The sequence below is a fragment of the Galeopterus variegatus genome, unplaced genomic scaffold (genome assembly GCF_000696425.1).
Source record: "Galeopterus variegatus unplaced genomic scaffold, G_variegatus-3.0.2 Scaffold10093, whole genome shotgun sequence".
Taxonomy (NCBI): domain Eukaryota; kingdom Metazoa; phylum Chordata; class Mammalia; order Dermoptera; family Cynocephalidae; genus Galeopterus; species Galeopterus variegatus.
The window spans coordinates 2,348-17,767 of NW_007736204.1; the positions used below are offsets into that span (position 1 = coordinate 2,348).

General features: G+C 33.9%; 1 protein-coding gene across 1 annotated transcript in view; it reads right to left on the minus strand.

The window, feature by feature from the left end:
* Window positions 1–11,027: 11,027 nt before the first annotated feature.
* Window positions 11,028–15,420, minus strand: part of CCDC102B (coiled-coil domain containing 102B) — a 22,106-nt gene continuing 17,713 nt past the window's right edge. Inside the window, exon 4 of the mRNA XM_008594075.1 lies at window positions 11,028–11,105. Within this exon, the coding sequence (XP_008592297.1) occupies window positions 11,028–11,105 (78 nt within the window). The remainder of the gene's footprint in view (window positions 11,106–15,420) is intronic.

Consider the following 15,420-nt stretch of genomic DNA (forward strand, 5'->3'; position numbering starts at 1 on the left):
AAAAAAAAAAAAAAAAAAAAAAAAAAAGAATATTTAGTTTCAATAAACCAAAATTTTGTGGTATCTTTCAGGTCAAAATATGGACACTCAATAATTTATCTCAGTGATCTTTAAACTCTTTCACTTTCTTGCTGATGTATTCTTTATATTTTTATAGTTTGTCTTAAAAATAGTATATTTAGATTCAAAAATGATATCCTAGTGAATTTTAAATATTGGTATTTTAAATAAAATGGTTATATCACACTTTAATAAAACCATAGAAAAAAACATAGAAATTTGATATGAATTATCATTTATTTTAAAGAAGTAAATTGTTAATTTTATATTTTGAATTATTTTACTTTATCACTTTCTTATTATCATACTATAACATGTGAAAGTTTATACTTGAAGACGTTTTTATACTTACAGTGTAAAATGAAATGTATAATATATAATAACATGTGTATATATAATGTATATGTATAAATTTTAAACTATGAATATAAACCTCCAAATGTTAAAAAAATAGTTGCTTTTGGATTGAATTATCTTTTATATTATGGGCACAGTTGTCTAAAAACAAGAAGTACATATTTTGATAAGTAATTATAAAATATAAACTAATCATTTACTAGAAATGCATCTTTTAATGAGATGGATAGATTTTTTTCAATTAATTTGTTTCTCCATGGATGAAATTACTTATTGACAGAATGAGATAATTATCAGTTTAATTCATTCTTTTGTTAATGCAGACACTAAGAAAATTGATCATACATGTTAAATAGAAATAGAAGATGTTTTGTTATAGCAGAATCACTGTTAGTGTTTTGTTTTTTTTTAACATCCTTCTAAATATTTGGCAAAGTCACATTTTGATCTAATATCAAAATTTATTATCTATAAGATGACCAATCTAGTAGATTCTACTCCAATACTTTTATGAAAAAGAAAATTAGAAACAATGGAAAAGTGATGGTCTAATGGGTACAAAACTTTGCTATCTACCCTAAGTGAATCTTTTTGCAGTATATGCATGTATTGAAACACATAGTATCCCACAAATATGTACAAGGAAATGTGGAAATATTTTGAATAAAATAAGCCACCTAAAATGTCAATGATTTTGTGACCTATTGATTAGTTTCTGGACAGCAACATTTCAAAGTATCTCTGTTATGTACTTCCAAATTTTTTCCACTCTAGAAAAATGATTCAAAATAACACTGGAGATAGGAGATGAGTATGCCCTTCATTTGAAAATAGATGGAAGGTAATATGTGAAAGGAAAACGTGCTTGCAAAGTACTTCTTTAGGCAGACTAATTTATAAAAGATCATTTATGGAAGTTGGGAACCTGAAGTTAAAAGCCATATAACTATTTCTGTGGGGAATAGTGGAAAGATAGCAGTGGTGTAGTGGGTGGTGGCAATTATTTTAATGTGTGCAAATCTGTCCAATAAAACAGGCAGAGCAATGAGGTTAACACCCAAAACGTGCACAAGTATACAACAAAACTAGGTGACATCTTTCCTATGAACCCAAAGATACAAGTGGGTTAAGACATCCCACTGACACTTCGAGAACTGCAGGGTAACAGCATCTGTTTGAGAAACCTAAAGAAAAAAAAAAAAAAAAACAGGATCTGAGAACATGAGAACCCTAAAATTCCTAAAATTGGCAAGAAACAGGCCAATGCGGAAAAAATAATCAAAACTCAGGGAGTTTACACATTCTGATTTGTGAATTAATGCAAGAGGCCCATAGTAAAGTCTGAATAAGTAGAAGTTTAAATACTTAATATTCTCAAAAGCAAAACAAATTAAAACCAAAAAAACAGGTAAATCTTCCTTCAAAAAAACATCTTACACTGAGAGGAAAATGCTGAGAATGAAATCCATTCTGAGAGGAGGATTGGCAATACAGGCAGAGAAAAATAACCCAGACAAAAGTGGAGTTTGGAACAGAGCCAGGAGTTTTGGGAAAGAACAAGGTCATAGGAAGAGGCGGGGGGTGGGGGTCTGGACAGTGAGAGGTTGGTTAATGGACACAAAGTTACAGCTACTTGGGAAATAAGTTCTCATGGTGTACAGTAGTGCTGGGCAGCTATAATTAATAATTTATTTTATGTTCTCAAATAGCTAGAAAAGGAGAGGTTAAATGTTCTCATCACAAAGAAACAAATTTTTACTATGATGAATTTGCTAACTACCCTGATTTGATCACTACGCATTGCACACACATACTGAAATATAACTATGTACTCCATAAAAATGTACAGTCAATATGCTTCAATAAAAAAAAGAACAAGTCCATAATTTTGGACATGTTATACAAATATTAAGAATAGTAAGCTCTAGACCACTAAAGCTAGAAAATGATTTTTGACTCAGTCACTTTATTATAAGTACAAAAAATTGAAATTCATGTAATAATAAGCAACAGAGATGGATCACAGTTGAATCATATAAAATATTCTTGTAAGGACAAAAGGATAAAGAGTACCGTCCTTACAGACAGTGAAAATATGCTACAGATAACAAAACATTCTAAAAATGCATGACCATCAGAGAGAAAGAAAAATAAGAACTAAATTTTTCAATGTGATCCAAACAAAATTAATAAAATGATAAATAATATGAAAGCAACAAAAACCAAGAATTAGAAAAATGTAATAGTACTCAGGAAAGAATTAGAAATAAAAGAAAAATCATTTCATTTTAAGTCCGTTTTTATTTTCATAAAAAATGAATAAGCAGGTAACAGTAGGCTCTCAATATAAACGTTCACTGAGCAGAATTTCCACGAAAATCTTAGAGGGGTTCTCTCTGGGTTACCTCCCTTGTTCTCTTCTTTGTACTTTTCTGCATCTTCTTTACTTAACTAAGAAGAATAAAAAAGACAAGAAAAAGTGGAAAAAGAAAAAAGTGATTTCAGAATTAATTAGACGCAAGAGAAAACGAGAGAAGGTAAAAATAAAATGCTAAAAATTCAAAAGTAATGAAGATAGATTAAAAATCATTTCAGAAACTGTGACAAATAGAGGTGAGAGGAAGGGAGGTAAGTTTCTCAGTTTTTCCACTGAGGTGACCTAGAAATAATGACCATCTCAGTAGCAATATATATATATATATGCACAGATTGTGATCTTGAGGCATTTCCCACTAAAAAAGCCCTGGGATCTTTTAAGAAAAGGCTTATTCCATGTCTAAAATAAGATAATTTCAGTATATCTTCAGATTTTATAGAGTAAGGAAACTATAAAAAAAATTGCTAGGATCGGGTCGATTGTACTCTGTATAAAGAGGTTTCTGCTCTCTAAATATGGTAATTTTTGAATATTAGTAAAAATCAACTATAACAGATTGAAACATATCTAATAAGTTTAAATCCATGTATTTATAATGATACTAAAAAATGCAAAATACAAATTTGATCAACATTGGGGAATGGTAGTGAGCCAATTTATTGTTCTATTAAGGTAAAAAAAAAAGGGGGGGGAGTAAATCTATTGTGTATCCTGACTTATCTAGATGAACAAAATATTGTATGAGATAAAGTTCTCTATTTAAATACGTCAACTACTAAGCAGAAATAAATTGGAATATCACATTTTGCAACTCCTACTTAATCTGTGATTCTAGGCAATGAGTATCCGTCTGCTACGATACCACAAAGAGAGACGTGCAGATATGATGTGCATCCTAGTGGAAAATCACACTCTTGAAGTTGAGCCAAACCAAATCCCTCAAAAACCCAACTACCATTTTATAGGGACATACAGAGGACAGAGTAAGATGTCAAGCCATACTATAGAGAGCAACCTACATAATCCAAACAAACCAAGAAGAAAAGGATGTATAAAGAAAGAAACCTACATTAAAATACACAAAGACATATCCAATCAACAGATTTGGGCTTTATTTGATTTCTGATTTAAATAAGTAAATTGTGAAAGAAAATACTATGATATTTATTAGAAAATTGGAAATTTGAATATTTCATATTTGATATTAGAGAATTATTTCCAATTTTTTAGGTTTAAAATTGTTTTGTCATATTTAACAAAAAGAGTTCTTATGTGTGGAGTTACATGCAGAAATGCGTCCAGACAGAATAAAACAAGGTAAGAATGTGGATGGGGATGGTAGGGACAAAGATTGGCCATGGGATGATGATTATTAATATGGCTGATGGAAACACTTTTCTATGTTTGTATATGTTTGAAATCTTCTATAATAAAAGTTTAAAAGATAGTAATTCCCCTGCTTATAAACTCTATGCCCTATCTGTTGGAGAGTAGCCCAGGGTAAAGATTTCTGATTTATCTTAAAGTACAAAATCTATTAATCTACAGTCTTTTTTCCTAATAGCAATTCACTAACAGAACCTGTCATCTATTAAAGACATTATTACTCTTTGACATAGAACTATGTAACCTCCATGTAATAGGAGGCTGACTTTTTCTTCCATATATGGTTGTGGGGGTGTAGATGAATGTGGATGGGAGTTCATCCAAGAGTTGCACTACCAAATCATAAAATTAGAAACCCAAAAATATAAAAAATGATAACCTCCCTATTTTGTCTATTGGAAATTATTCAAATGGTCACTTCGAATAAATATTGCCATCTTGTAATACTACCTGACTTTCTCAATCACATTAAAGTGAAGGTTCTGTACTTGTTTCAATAGCCTAAGGTTACACATTTGAGATGATAGCTAATTTTTTTGTCCACATTACTCAAAGGCCAAGGAAAAGCCAATTAGAGTCTCAAAGAATTACTTATTATTCTAAACAGATTTATCGACAAGGTCATAAAGAATACCACATGGTCAATACAGGATTAATCATGACTTGCAGAAAATGTTGATCTGAGAAATTTAATTTGTATTTTATCAGGAAGTTATCTAGCATCTATTTCAGATAAAATGAAATGTCTTGTAAGGGAATACAATAGGGTTTAGTTCTGTATGCAATTATCAATCTACATAATATCTATTTAGAGAGAGATTATACAAACTTGTTTACTCAGCAGAAAGTTGTTATTTTGTAAAATTATTGACAAACATAATACTCCTTTAGAAAGCAATAACTTTCATTCCATTAACCTAGAAATATGTTTTTTTTTAAGTTTTTATTCATTTCTAATAAGTTCAGATACTAAATTACAACAAATAAACTTTATTTCTTAGTCACAGGCTCCAAAAAAAATTTTTAGCACTTCGATTAAAAAATAACAGCAGAGTGGTCCTAAAGATACTGGGAAAGAATTAAGAATCCTGTGTTCTAGATGTGGGCCTGACAAAGCTGGACAATGCACTGGCACAGGTCAGACTTTCTAGGCCTCAATTACTTTACTTTCTATAGGAGGAAGAAAGACTAGATTTTATTCTAAGTAATTTCCCAATGTTCTATGAAAGTGAGAGATTGAAATTATGTCTCTTGATAAATCATTTGTAGGAAGAAGAAAAGCTTAGAAACCGTTTTAAAAACTGTCACACAAAAGGGGGTAATGATGTTTGTCCTTTAATTCTGAAAAAAATGTCTTAATAAAAAATAACATCATCATTTCCAAAAGAATATATCATGACTTACCAAAACATTTACAAAACATGTTATTTGTAAAATATACTACATAAAAATTAAATGCCTTTTTTAAAAAAAAAAAAAAGTCATATTTAAAGAGAAATAAGATGGAAACTATACTTTTAATATATGACCAAAATGATACTGACTGCTCGCCAAGGTGAAGTAACAGAGGCCAAATCCGCCAACCTGAAACTACTTAAAAGCAAAATAAAATAAATATAAGAATTGTAAACACATCAAATAGCAGGCAATTCTTGATGTCTGAGAAACAAGCAAAAATAGGCCTAAAATTGCCCAGCTTACTTCCTGGAGTGAGTTCTCAGTCCACAGAATTTGGAGGGGAAGGGTCTCCCTGAGCGGCTGAAGATGGGAGTCCAGGGGGCTCAAGCATTTACAAGAACCCTGGAGGGCTACAGAGTATTCTGCATGGTGGTGACCGAGGCATACTTGTAAGGAAACTAACACCCAAGAGCATTAAAAGAGACATTCCCCAGGGCTCACATAAAGCCTGGAATAATCATCTCTATTTCCAACAGCCAGAGTGGAAAACCTCATATTTCACAGTCTATTAAGTCAAGTACACCAAATGGTTTTGTCTCAATACTCGGTAGGAAAAACAGCCCTAGACTAAATGCTACTCTGGTCTCACTTAAAAAGGCTTAAGGCCTTCAAGACACAAAGGATATGTTTCCAAGTAATGAAATTAGGACTCAGAACAAAGCTTCAGAATAATTACAAAAATATGAAAATAGCAGCCAACAAGGTAAAATTCATAACAACAGGAATCCAATCAAAAACTATGTGTCATGCAAATAGGAAAATACAACCCATAATGAGAAAAACGAATCAGTTTAAACTGGCCCAGAAATAACACAGATGGTAGAATGAGTAGGGACCAAGGGGACCTGTTTGTGATTACAGACCTCTGACTTCCCTTTTCTTGGACCAGTTACTTGAAGAAGAAGAGGGGGGAGGGGTTGGGAGAGGAGGAAAAAGAAAAAAGGAGGAGGGGGGGGGTCGGAAGAGTAAATCTTTTCCCAGCTTCTTGCTAGTTTTATAACCCAGGAACATCTTTCCCAAAAACCTGGAAACCATCTCCATGAAGTGTAAACAGTGAATGAGATAGTGCCCCTATCTCCCTGTCTCTGTGGGGTGGTTGGAGTCTAACTTCAATGGGCACCAATTAGCAAACACAGATGGCCTAATCACCAAAAACAACATTTGAAAATTCAGAAATATGTCAAGGTGATCAATAGATCCCATTGACAAAACATCTTTCCTAACATGCTCCTGTACTTTTTCAGTTGCCATCTCACCCCAGTGTGACTTCAATGGGGGTCAACAAGCAAACAGTGGGATGACCTCAAGCTGCTAATAGGCTTATAGTCGGAGTTTCTAACAAAAGGGGAGAGGATAAATATTTCAAAAAATAACGACCAAAATTTTCCAAATTTAATAAAAAGTACAAACCTATAGATCCAAGAATTCCAAACTCCAAGTGCAAGAAATATGAAGACCACAGCAACCAATATCAAAGTTAAATTGCTTAAAACCAGTGATCGAAAAAAAAAAAGACATAAAAGCAGCCAGAGAAAAAAAGACACATTGATATGCACATCACGAATGAATCTCTAAATATTTATACTGAGTGAAGGATAAAAAAGAGTGCAAACTGTACAATTCCATTTACTTACAATTCAAGAGAATGCAAGCTAATCTATGGTGACAAAAAGCAGATCAGTGGTTGCCTGGGAGCCACACCAAGTATATACATCACAGGTAACACAAGTAATGAGATGCCTTCAAGTCTATGTCAATATGTCAGTCTCCAGAAGGAAAGGGAAGAGGAGACTCCTAAACTGATTAAACTGAAACCTGAAAAGATGGTATATTTACGACAGATTAGCATGACAGCATTAATCAGACCTTAAACTGAGTTATAAAAAAATAAGACCAAAAATAAATGCATCAGTGCATAATGATATATATGCAAAGTTGTTTATTGCAGGATTGTTCACAGGGGCAAAAGGGTGAAAAAAGATAATAAGGAAAATAATAAGTTGCGGAACCGTCACTCTGCAGCCATTCAGAAACACGAGTTTGCACTGCCCCAGCTGACTAACAGTTTTGACCATGAGGTGTTGAGTAAGCAAAGAAAGTTATAGAAAAGCAATTATAATATGATACAACATATAAGTTAGAAAATACCACAAATGTACGTATGTTTGTCTTCAGTACATATACTATATATGTACACACTATGTACACACTATGTATGTACACATACAAGTATATAAATATATAGTTATACATACGAGTACATATCTGTATATGGTTTTGTATATCAGCATATAGGAAGACAACAAAGGACCTTGGGGAGAGTGATGCAGACAAACAGAGCAGGGGAGAGGAAAAACTGTATATGCAAAAATAAATTCTACATTAAAATTAAAATAATGTAGGATAACATGTATACACTTAGGTAAAGTTTATATCTGTGTTTATATGTGAGTGCACTTACTAAAAAAGAAAATAGAGAAAACAGGCATAAAGAATAAATCATTTCTTAAAAGATTAAGATGTGTGCGTAACACCCAAAGATCAGTGAGTTTTGTTCTAATTTCTGGTTCATTTCTTTATAAAAGCTTTTAGAAATTGTGGAGCAGTGCTGCTGTGGAGAGTAAGCTGCTCTGTTCTGCATACTCAAGGGAAAACCTTCTCTCAATGCAATGGGAAGCTTTTCAATCTTTTACCTGCAAAGAGGAGATACGGGCTCATTTATTTCTCAAATAACCAACAAATTTGACTCTCCTTCAAATATTCGCATTAAATAGGATTAGAAGACAAAGAGGGGTCCAAAGATACATATGTATATATAAAATATATATAATTGCCCATTTAAATATTTTAATAAATTACAGCTATAGAAACAAATTATTGTTGTGGTTTTAGGCAAACACCATGTGGAAGCATCTTCAAGAGATATTTTTGAAAGTGATCCCATTTCAGTTTACTTATAAACACTATAAACTTCATATACTTCAAAGTTCCTTTTTACCTACCCTCCATATCCCTGAGACCTTCAGCTCACAAAGACTCTGAAACTATAAAATAGCAAAGTTATTGGGGGAAAAAAACATTTTAGATATTTGTTTGTAGATAAACAGTTTTGAAAGAATTAGCATTATTTAATTCTTAATTAAATATTGCCTACAGCTGCACATAATTATAGTATAAAACTAGGGAAAATCATATAATTATGTTTGAATCTATTTTATTGAAGCTGAAGTATGTGATTTACCCTCAAGTGTAACATTGGTGCCAACTTTGGTCATAATAAAAGATCTTAATTTTCTGCAAAGCCTTAGAAATTAAAACATTTTCCTTTGTTTTCTCAGTTCTTCTCTGTTAAACATGAGATAGTGGCCTGAACTTCTGTCAAAACCAAAGTTTCATTTAAGGAAAATAGTATTTTAAAAAATGTATCTCTTGTCTCAGACATGCCTGACACACACCTGAATGTTACTGTTTTCCTTATGGGAAACAGAAAATTGTACCTCCTAATATTTTTTCCATGAGGTTTATATTTAAAAACTCGCCATGATGTTTATGTTCTTTATTGGGTTGTGACAGAACAAGGTGCTAGCATAGAAGATTACAGAAACTGTTTGAACACTTGGATAGAGTGAAAGAAGCCAGTCTCAAAATCCCATTTATGTGGAATGACCCAACTAGGCATATCTTCAGCATAAAATTAATTAGTGGTGACCTGAGGCTGTGAGGATTGGCGGGAGATGTGGAAGGCCTGCTCATGGTACTGGGTTCCTCTCTGAGCAGATGAAAATGTTCTAAAGTTGATTATGGTGATGGTTACACAGCTCTGTAAATATATTAAAACCAACAAATTGTACATTTTAAGTGCATTAATTGGATGGTATGTAAATTATGCTTTAATAAATTATGGTAAATATGTAAAGAGCAAGGATTATTTTAGTCAAAAGTATTACAGCAATTATGCCTTCTAATTTCATTATAAATCTCAAAGAGCTTATTTGAAGCGTTCTTAATAAAAGGATCTGAAGTGCAACTGGAGTTTTCTTTCATTTCACCTCTCAATTTATCTCACTGGCCCCCCTAGTTTATGAAGAATCGGAAATCCTACTTGCTGACTTCTCTGTGTATTTCATAGTTTAGTATTGAGAATGCGGTTCGAATCTCATACTCCTCAAACTCTGTCAATATTGAAATGGCACTCGAGTGTGTGTGTATGATGCTGCTTACTTTTTAAGTAAATAAGTCAATCTTGTTAACATTTCACCTTATATGATTTTTCAGTAATCTGGTGACTTGAAATTTGTGAATACATTCCATAATTCTCCCCTAACATATGGCATTCTTGAAATCTTTGGGGACAGGAGTCTGACCTGTGCAAATCTTTCCCACAACCAAATAGCTGACAAGACCATTTTTCTTCTTTGGCAGTTTGTGCCTTTTTGTGTAAACAATGCAGATATCTAGAATCATCAAAAGCCACCTATGTAGTGAAAAAACCAGAAAAGTGGTAAGTAGAACAAAAGTAGCGTCCCTTCCCTTGTCAGAAAGCATTCATGATCCGCCCCCTTTAAGACCATCTGCAAGTATCTACTTGTCACTTCTGAGAGTCAGACTCTGTGATGGTTGAGGTGCCCATGAAGATGAAAAGGTAATTTTTTCTACCCTCAAGGTGACTACACTGCAGGGGACAAACAGGTGTGACTACACGTCTAAGGAAACAGGCACATATTGTGAGTGTGTGCGCTTGTGGTAACAGTGTGCCCGTGGGCAACGTGCTGTAAGGAGGAAAACCACCTAGTGGGGTCTGGGAGGTTAAAGGAAGGGACAGCCAAAAATCCTAAGTAAACTGAGGTTTTTATGGAGCCTGAATTTTTTACAATTTGGAAGCAAAGAAAAATTGAAAAAGAAAGTAAATATTTACTTAGAATGAAGAAACAGTTCAAAAATTTTGGAAAGCTAACAAATATCATTAAAAAATCACAAAATCTAGAAAAAATGATAGAAGTTCTAGTAATACTCAACAACTAATTCATTTCCCTACATTTTTGACTCTATATGCTCAACTTTTAGTATGATAGTAAGTTTATAGTCTCCTTATTCATAGAGAGTATTTTGTCTCTCTTCCAGAAAAGTTGATCATTTTTGTGAATGAAACTGGAATAAATAAGCTCACAATGCAACAAACACACAGGCCTATTTACTGTGTGGAATATTCATTCTCTGAAGTTTATACCCCACAAATATTGATATCCTAAAAATCATATTTTATGTAGTTTTCATTTAAAAGTATGGTGCATTATCAAGTATGTTTCTGAGAGGAGAGAACTTTTATATTGATAAGGTATACATGAGAAATTCAAAACAATATTTCACTATATATAACCTGTATGGATCCTCAACTCAACTTCACTGTGGCAAGATTCCAAATATTTCCACAGCTATTCCACGTCCACCAGAGAAGAAGGCAAGGGTGCTGGAGAAAGTCAGAGTAGAAAGAGACAAATTTAAACAAGTGTGTCTCAATTGCCTTTCTTTTGAAAATTGCACAAAAATATGTCATCATATTTATATCCTGCTAAGACCTCTTTCAAAGTCCTGAAGGGGCCCATGCAAGAGATAGGACCTAGAACTTAAACTCTCCTAGCTTCACTGTAAAATCCACCTCTGAAGAGAGGGATCACGCCCCTTCTCCTTTGCAGAATCAAACACGGTTTAGTTTAAAAGAAAAAATAACAGTCAGTCACGCATTGAATATCTTCATGTTAGCACAATTTCTCTTATACCATACATATAAAATGTTTAAGTCAGCCTTCTAATCAATATGAAGAATAAGCTAAATAAAGTATACATTTCATTGCAAAGTTAAAGGTTACTAACTAGGACAACACATAGCACTTTCAGTGCCAGTAATGCAACTGGCAAAAAAAAAAAGAAAGAAAAAATTGTTGAGTGGGAAGCTGGCACTTGCAGTGAGAAGACATGGTCAAATCACGGCTCTTTCAAGAAGATTGGTGTATTTGTCAGGGTTCTTCAGAGAAACAGACCAATAGGATGCATGTGTGTGTGTTTGTATACATACATACACATACACACACATGAAATATATATAAACAGGTCAAATATTAAAAGATTATAAACACACACACATGTGTATGTATAAAGACACACATTTACATATACATATAAATACAGATATATACATACATAGACAGACATTATGGAGAATGACAAGTCCCAAGATACGTAGTTGACAAGCTGGAGCCCCAGGAGAGCGTATGGTATAGGTCTAGTCCAAAGAAAGGGAAAAACCAATGTCCAGGCTCCAAAGCAGACAGACGGGAGGAATTCCCTGTTACGCAAGGTAAGGTCAGACTTTTGTTCTATTCAGGCCTTGAAATCTTTGGGGACAGGAGTCTGACCTGTGCAAATCTTTCCCACAACCAAATAGCTGACAAGACCATTTTTCTTCTTTGGCAGTTTGTGCCTTTTTGTGTAAACAATGCAGATATCTAGAATCATCAAAAGCCACCTATGTAGTGAAAAAACCAGAAAAGTGGTAAGTAGAACAAAAGTAGCGTCCCTTCCCTTGTCAGAAAGCATTCATGATCCGCCCCCTTTAAGACCATCTGCAAGTATCTACTTGTCACTTCTGAGAGTCAGACTCTGTGATGGTTGAGGTGCCCATGAAGATGAAAAGGTAATTTTTTCTACCCTCAAGGTGACTACACTGCAGGGGACAAACAGGTGTGACTACACGTCTAAGGAAACAGGCACATATTGTGAGTGTGTGCGCTTGTGGTAACAGTGTGCCCGTGGGCAACGTGCTGTAAGGAGGAAAACCACCTAGTGGGGTCTGGGAGGTTAAAGGAAGGGACAGCCAAAAATCCTAAGTAAACTGAGGTTTTTATGGAGCCTGAATTTTTTACCCTCTCAAAAGGAGAAAGGAATTATCTGACTAGTGATCTTAAAAGGGGAAAGTGGGCATATGTATCTCTGTTCCTTCCTCTCTCCACCTCTGACGTTTTGGGGGAAAAGAGATATCAATAAGAAGCACACGTTCCACAATCTTTCTCAAGAATGTAAGAGGTAGAGTGAAACGGACCCATGTGAAAAAAAAAAAAGCTTCCACCAGTCCAGCCCAGCTGTATGGATGTAAGTCAAGCTTTTAATGAGAGTTTAGGATTAGAAAACCCACTTTCTCTTAAATAAAAGCCAAAGTCTTCACGATATATTTGTTGGTAATAATGACAGCAATATCTTAATTCATGCATTTATTAATAAGATATATTAATAAGTTTTGCTATATTATGTGATATATTGACATCTGCATCAGAAATTAGATGTTCAACAAATGCATTTTATTTGGGGGGAGTATATAGCTTGAATACATTTCTCAATACCCCTTACAATTTGGTGTTGCAATGCCAATGGGTACTCACCTGTGAATTACAAGTGGAAAGAATGTACACCACGACCAAGCCTGGACCATGCAAATCATTCCTATGTGATCCTCCCTCCTCTCCTTTTTCTAATCTCTGCTGCCCAGCTGTGTAACCTCTGAGAACCAGGGGACAGCAAAGAAGACTGCCCTCCGAACACAGATAGGGACTGTACATGAGTCAGTAACTCTCTGCTGGCTAGTGTTTTCTGAAATCTGGAGTATTGCTCGTTAGAGCAGTTAGGTGAGAGGAGAGTGGTGTCATTATCAGGCATCTATCCAACCATCCGTGCCAGGTGGTTTAGCAAGGTGGATTTAGATTTCCTTGGGCTTCCAGATTACTTTGAAGGCAGCTATACTCAAAAGTAAAAGGAAAGTCATTAAAGTGTTTCATGCAAGGCATTATTACCATCCAATTTAAGGTTTTAGGAATACCACCCTGGTTGGTGGGTAGAAAATTAATTTGAAGAGGTAAAGAGTAGTAGTGAAAAGACCTAGAAGGAGTAGGCAAGGTAAGAGATTATGAGGGCTCTGTCTGGGGAAGCAGCAGAGACGGGCAGGAATACTATGAGATACAATTTGGAGGTAGAATGCACAAGATACATGAATGTTTTAGTCAGTTCTATGGAGTAATTTCTTTAAGCCACAAGAACAGCAGTTTAAGAGACAACCTTTCAAAATTAGCGTTGAGCTCACAACTGCACTAATATTCCACCATATACCTATTTCTAATAAGAATCTTCAAGGACTGTCTCTCAATGTGTGCAGAATATCTCCCATATGACCTATCTTTTTAAAGATAAGGTATAGGTGTAGAATTTTAGCTACATATATCTAGCAATTCTAATTTCCTATTCCCCTCAAATCAGAACAGTGTTTTGAGGTGTTTGAGATAAGGCTTCAGTGTAAGCTATGAGTACCGTAAAGAAGCCCTGCAATGTTTGTGCCTCTATAAATATTTATAAAAGAATATTATAAATTATAAACTACTAGGGATATTGTTTTTTTGTTTGTTTTAGATATTTAAGTGATCTTTATTTTTTAATGGAACAGTTGACTTTGCATATCTGTGGGGTATAGAGTTAAATATCAGTAACCGTGTGCACTATGTGATGCTCACATCAAGATAATTAGAATATTTAATATTATACAAAGTAATCACTTTGGGGGCCCTTTACAATTCCTCCCTTACCCTTCTAGACATATTGTTATGATCATAAAAAGATAGATTTCTTAATAATTCATAAAAAGATATCCAGTAAAAGCAAACAATTTTTAGAGAAAAACAAAAGTTACTATTTTTTGTTCAACTTGAGACTAATTTTAAAATATTAGCAATATTTGCACATATGGCAAACAATCTTTTCCATTATAGAAAGAAGCAGTCATTGACTGTTAGAGTGATGTACTGTAATTATTTATAATCAATGTTAACTTACATGAATATTTGGCCCTCCAGACCATGAGATTTCACAGCAATGATCATTTCAGCATACTTAGAATTCATAATCTAATTCCAAATCAATATGTACAGACTTACAAAGGAAAAGCTGAATAAGTACTCAATTCAGCATGGAAACAGCTTCTTGGATTTAATTACTTCTACTACTCATTGTCTTGCTTGCATTTTAAATACTAGATTTTACAATTAAATTCTTATCTTTTCTCTTTCACTAAATGCCAGTGATTTAAGAGTGATTTCCCTCTAAAGCACACCAGACTTGCCAATACATTTTTCAAAAATCTGGGTCTATTAAGCACATCTGTTTCCAACCCTAACAATCGCTAATCTTTCCGTCAGCAGTTCTTAGCCAGGCATGTATTTGTTTTTAACAGTTTTAGGCATCTCCAAAATAACTACAATTGTATTTAAACATTTTTATAGATAAAGAGCTACAGTGAAAGCAAAGGTCATTGTCAGAATTTTTGAGAAGGGGAGTAAGTAAGGACAATTCATATGGAATTTCAAAGGATGCATCATGACACACCTTTTGCAGATCCTCAGTCAACTGTATGGGGACTTTGAATATTATACACTTATACTTAATCCACAATGCACTTCAAATTGTAGCATAAATTCTTGTCTCTTATAAATCCATTGTAAAAAAGAATTAAGCAAAGAGTACATAAATAATTACATGTGACTGTTCAGCTTCTAAACATCTTTTAAACATTTAATAATTTATAAAAAATTAAATATATGTTCATACTACATTTCTTCAAAAAATTCTAAGAACTCCACAAATTCTTTTTTTACAGAATGAGAAGCGATATTTTAAAAAATAATCCCATTTAGGGCCGGCCCGGTGGCGCACTGGATAGTGCGCCGCTTGGGAAGCGCGGCGGCGCT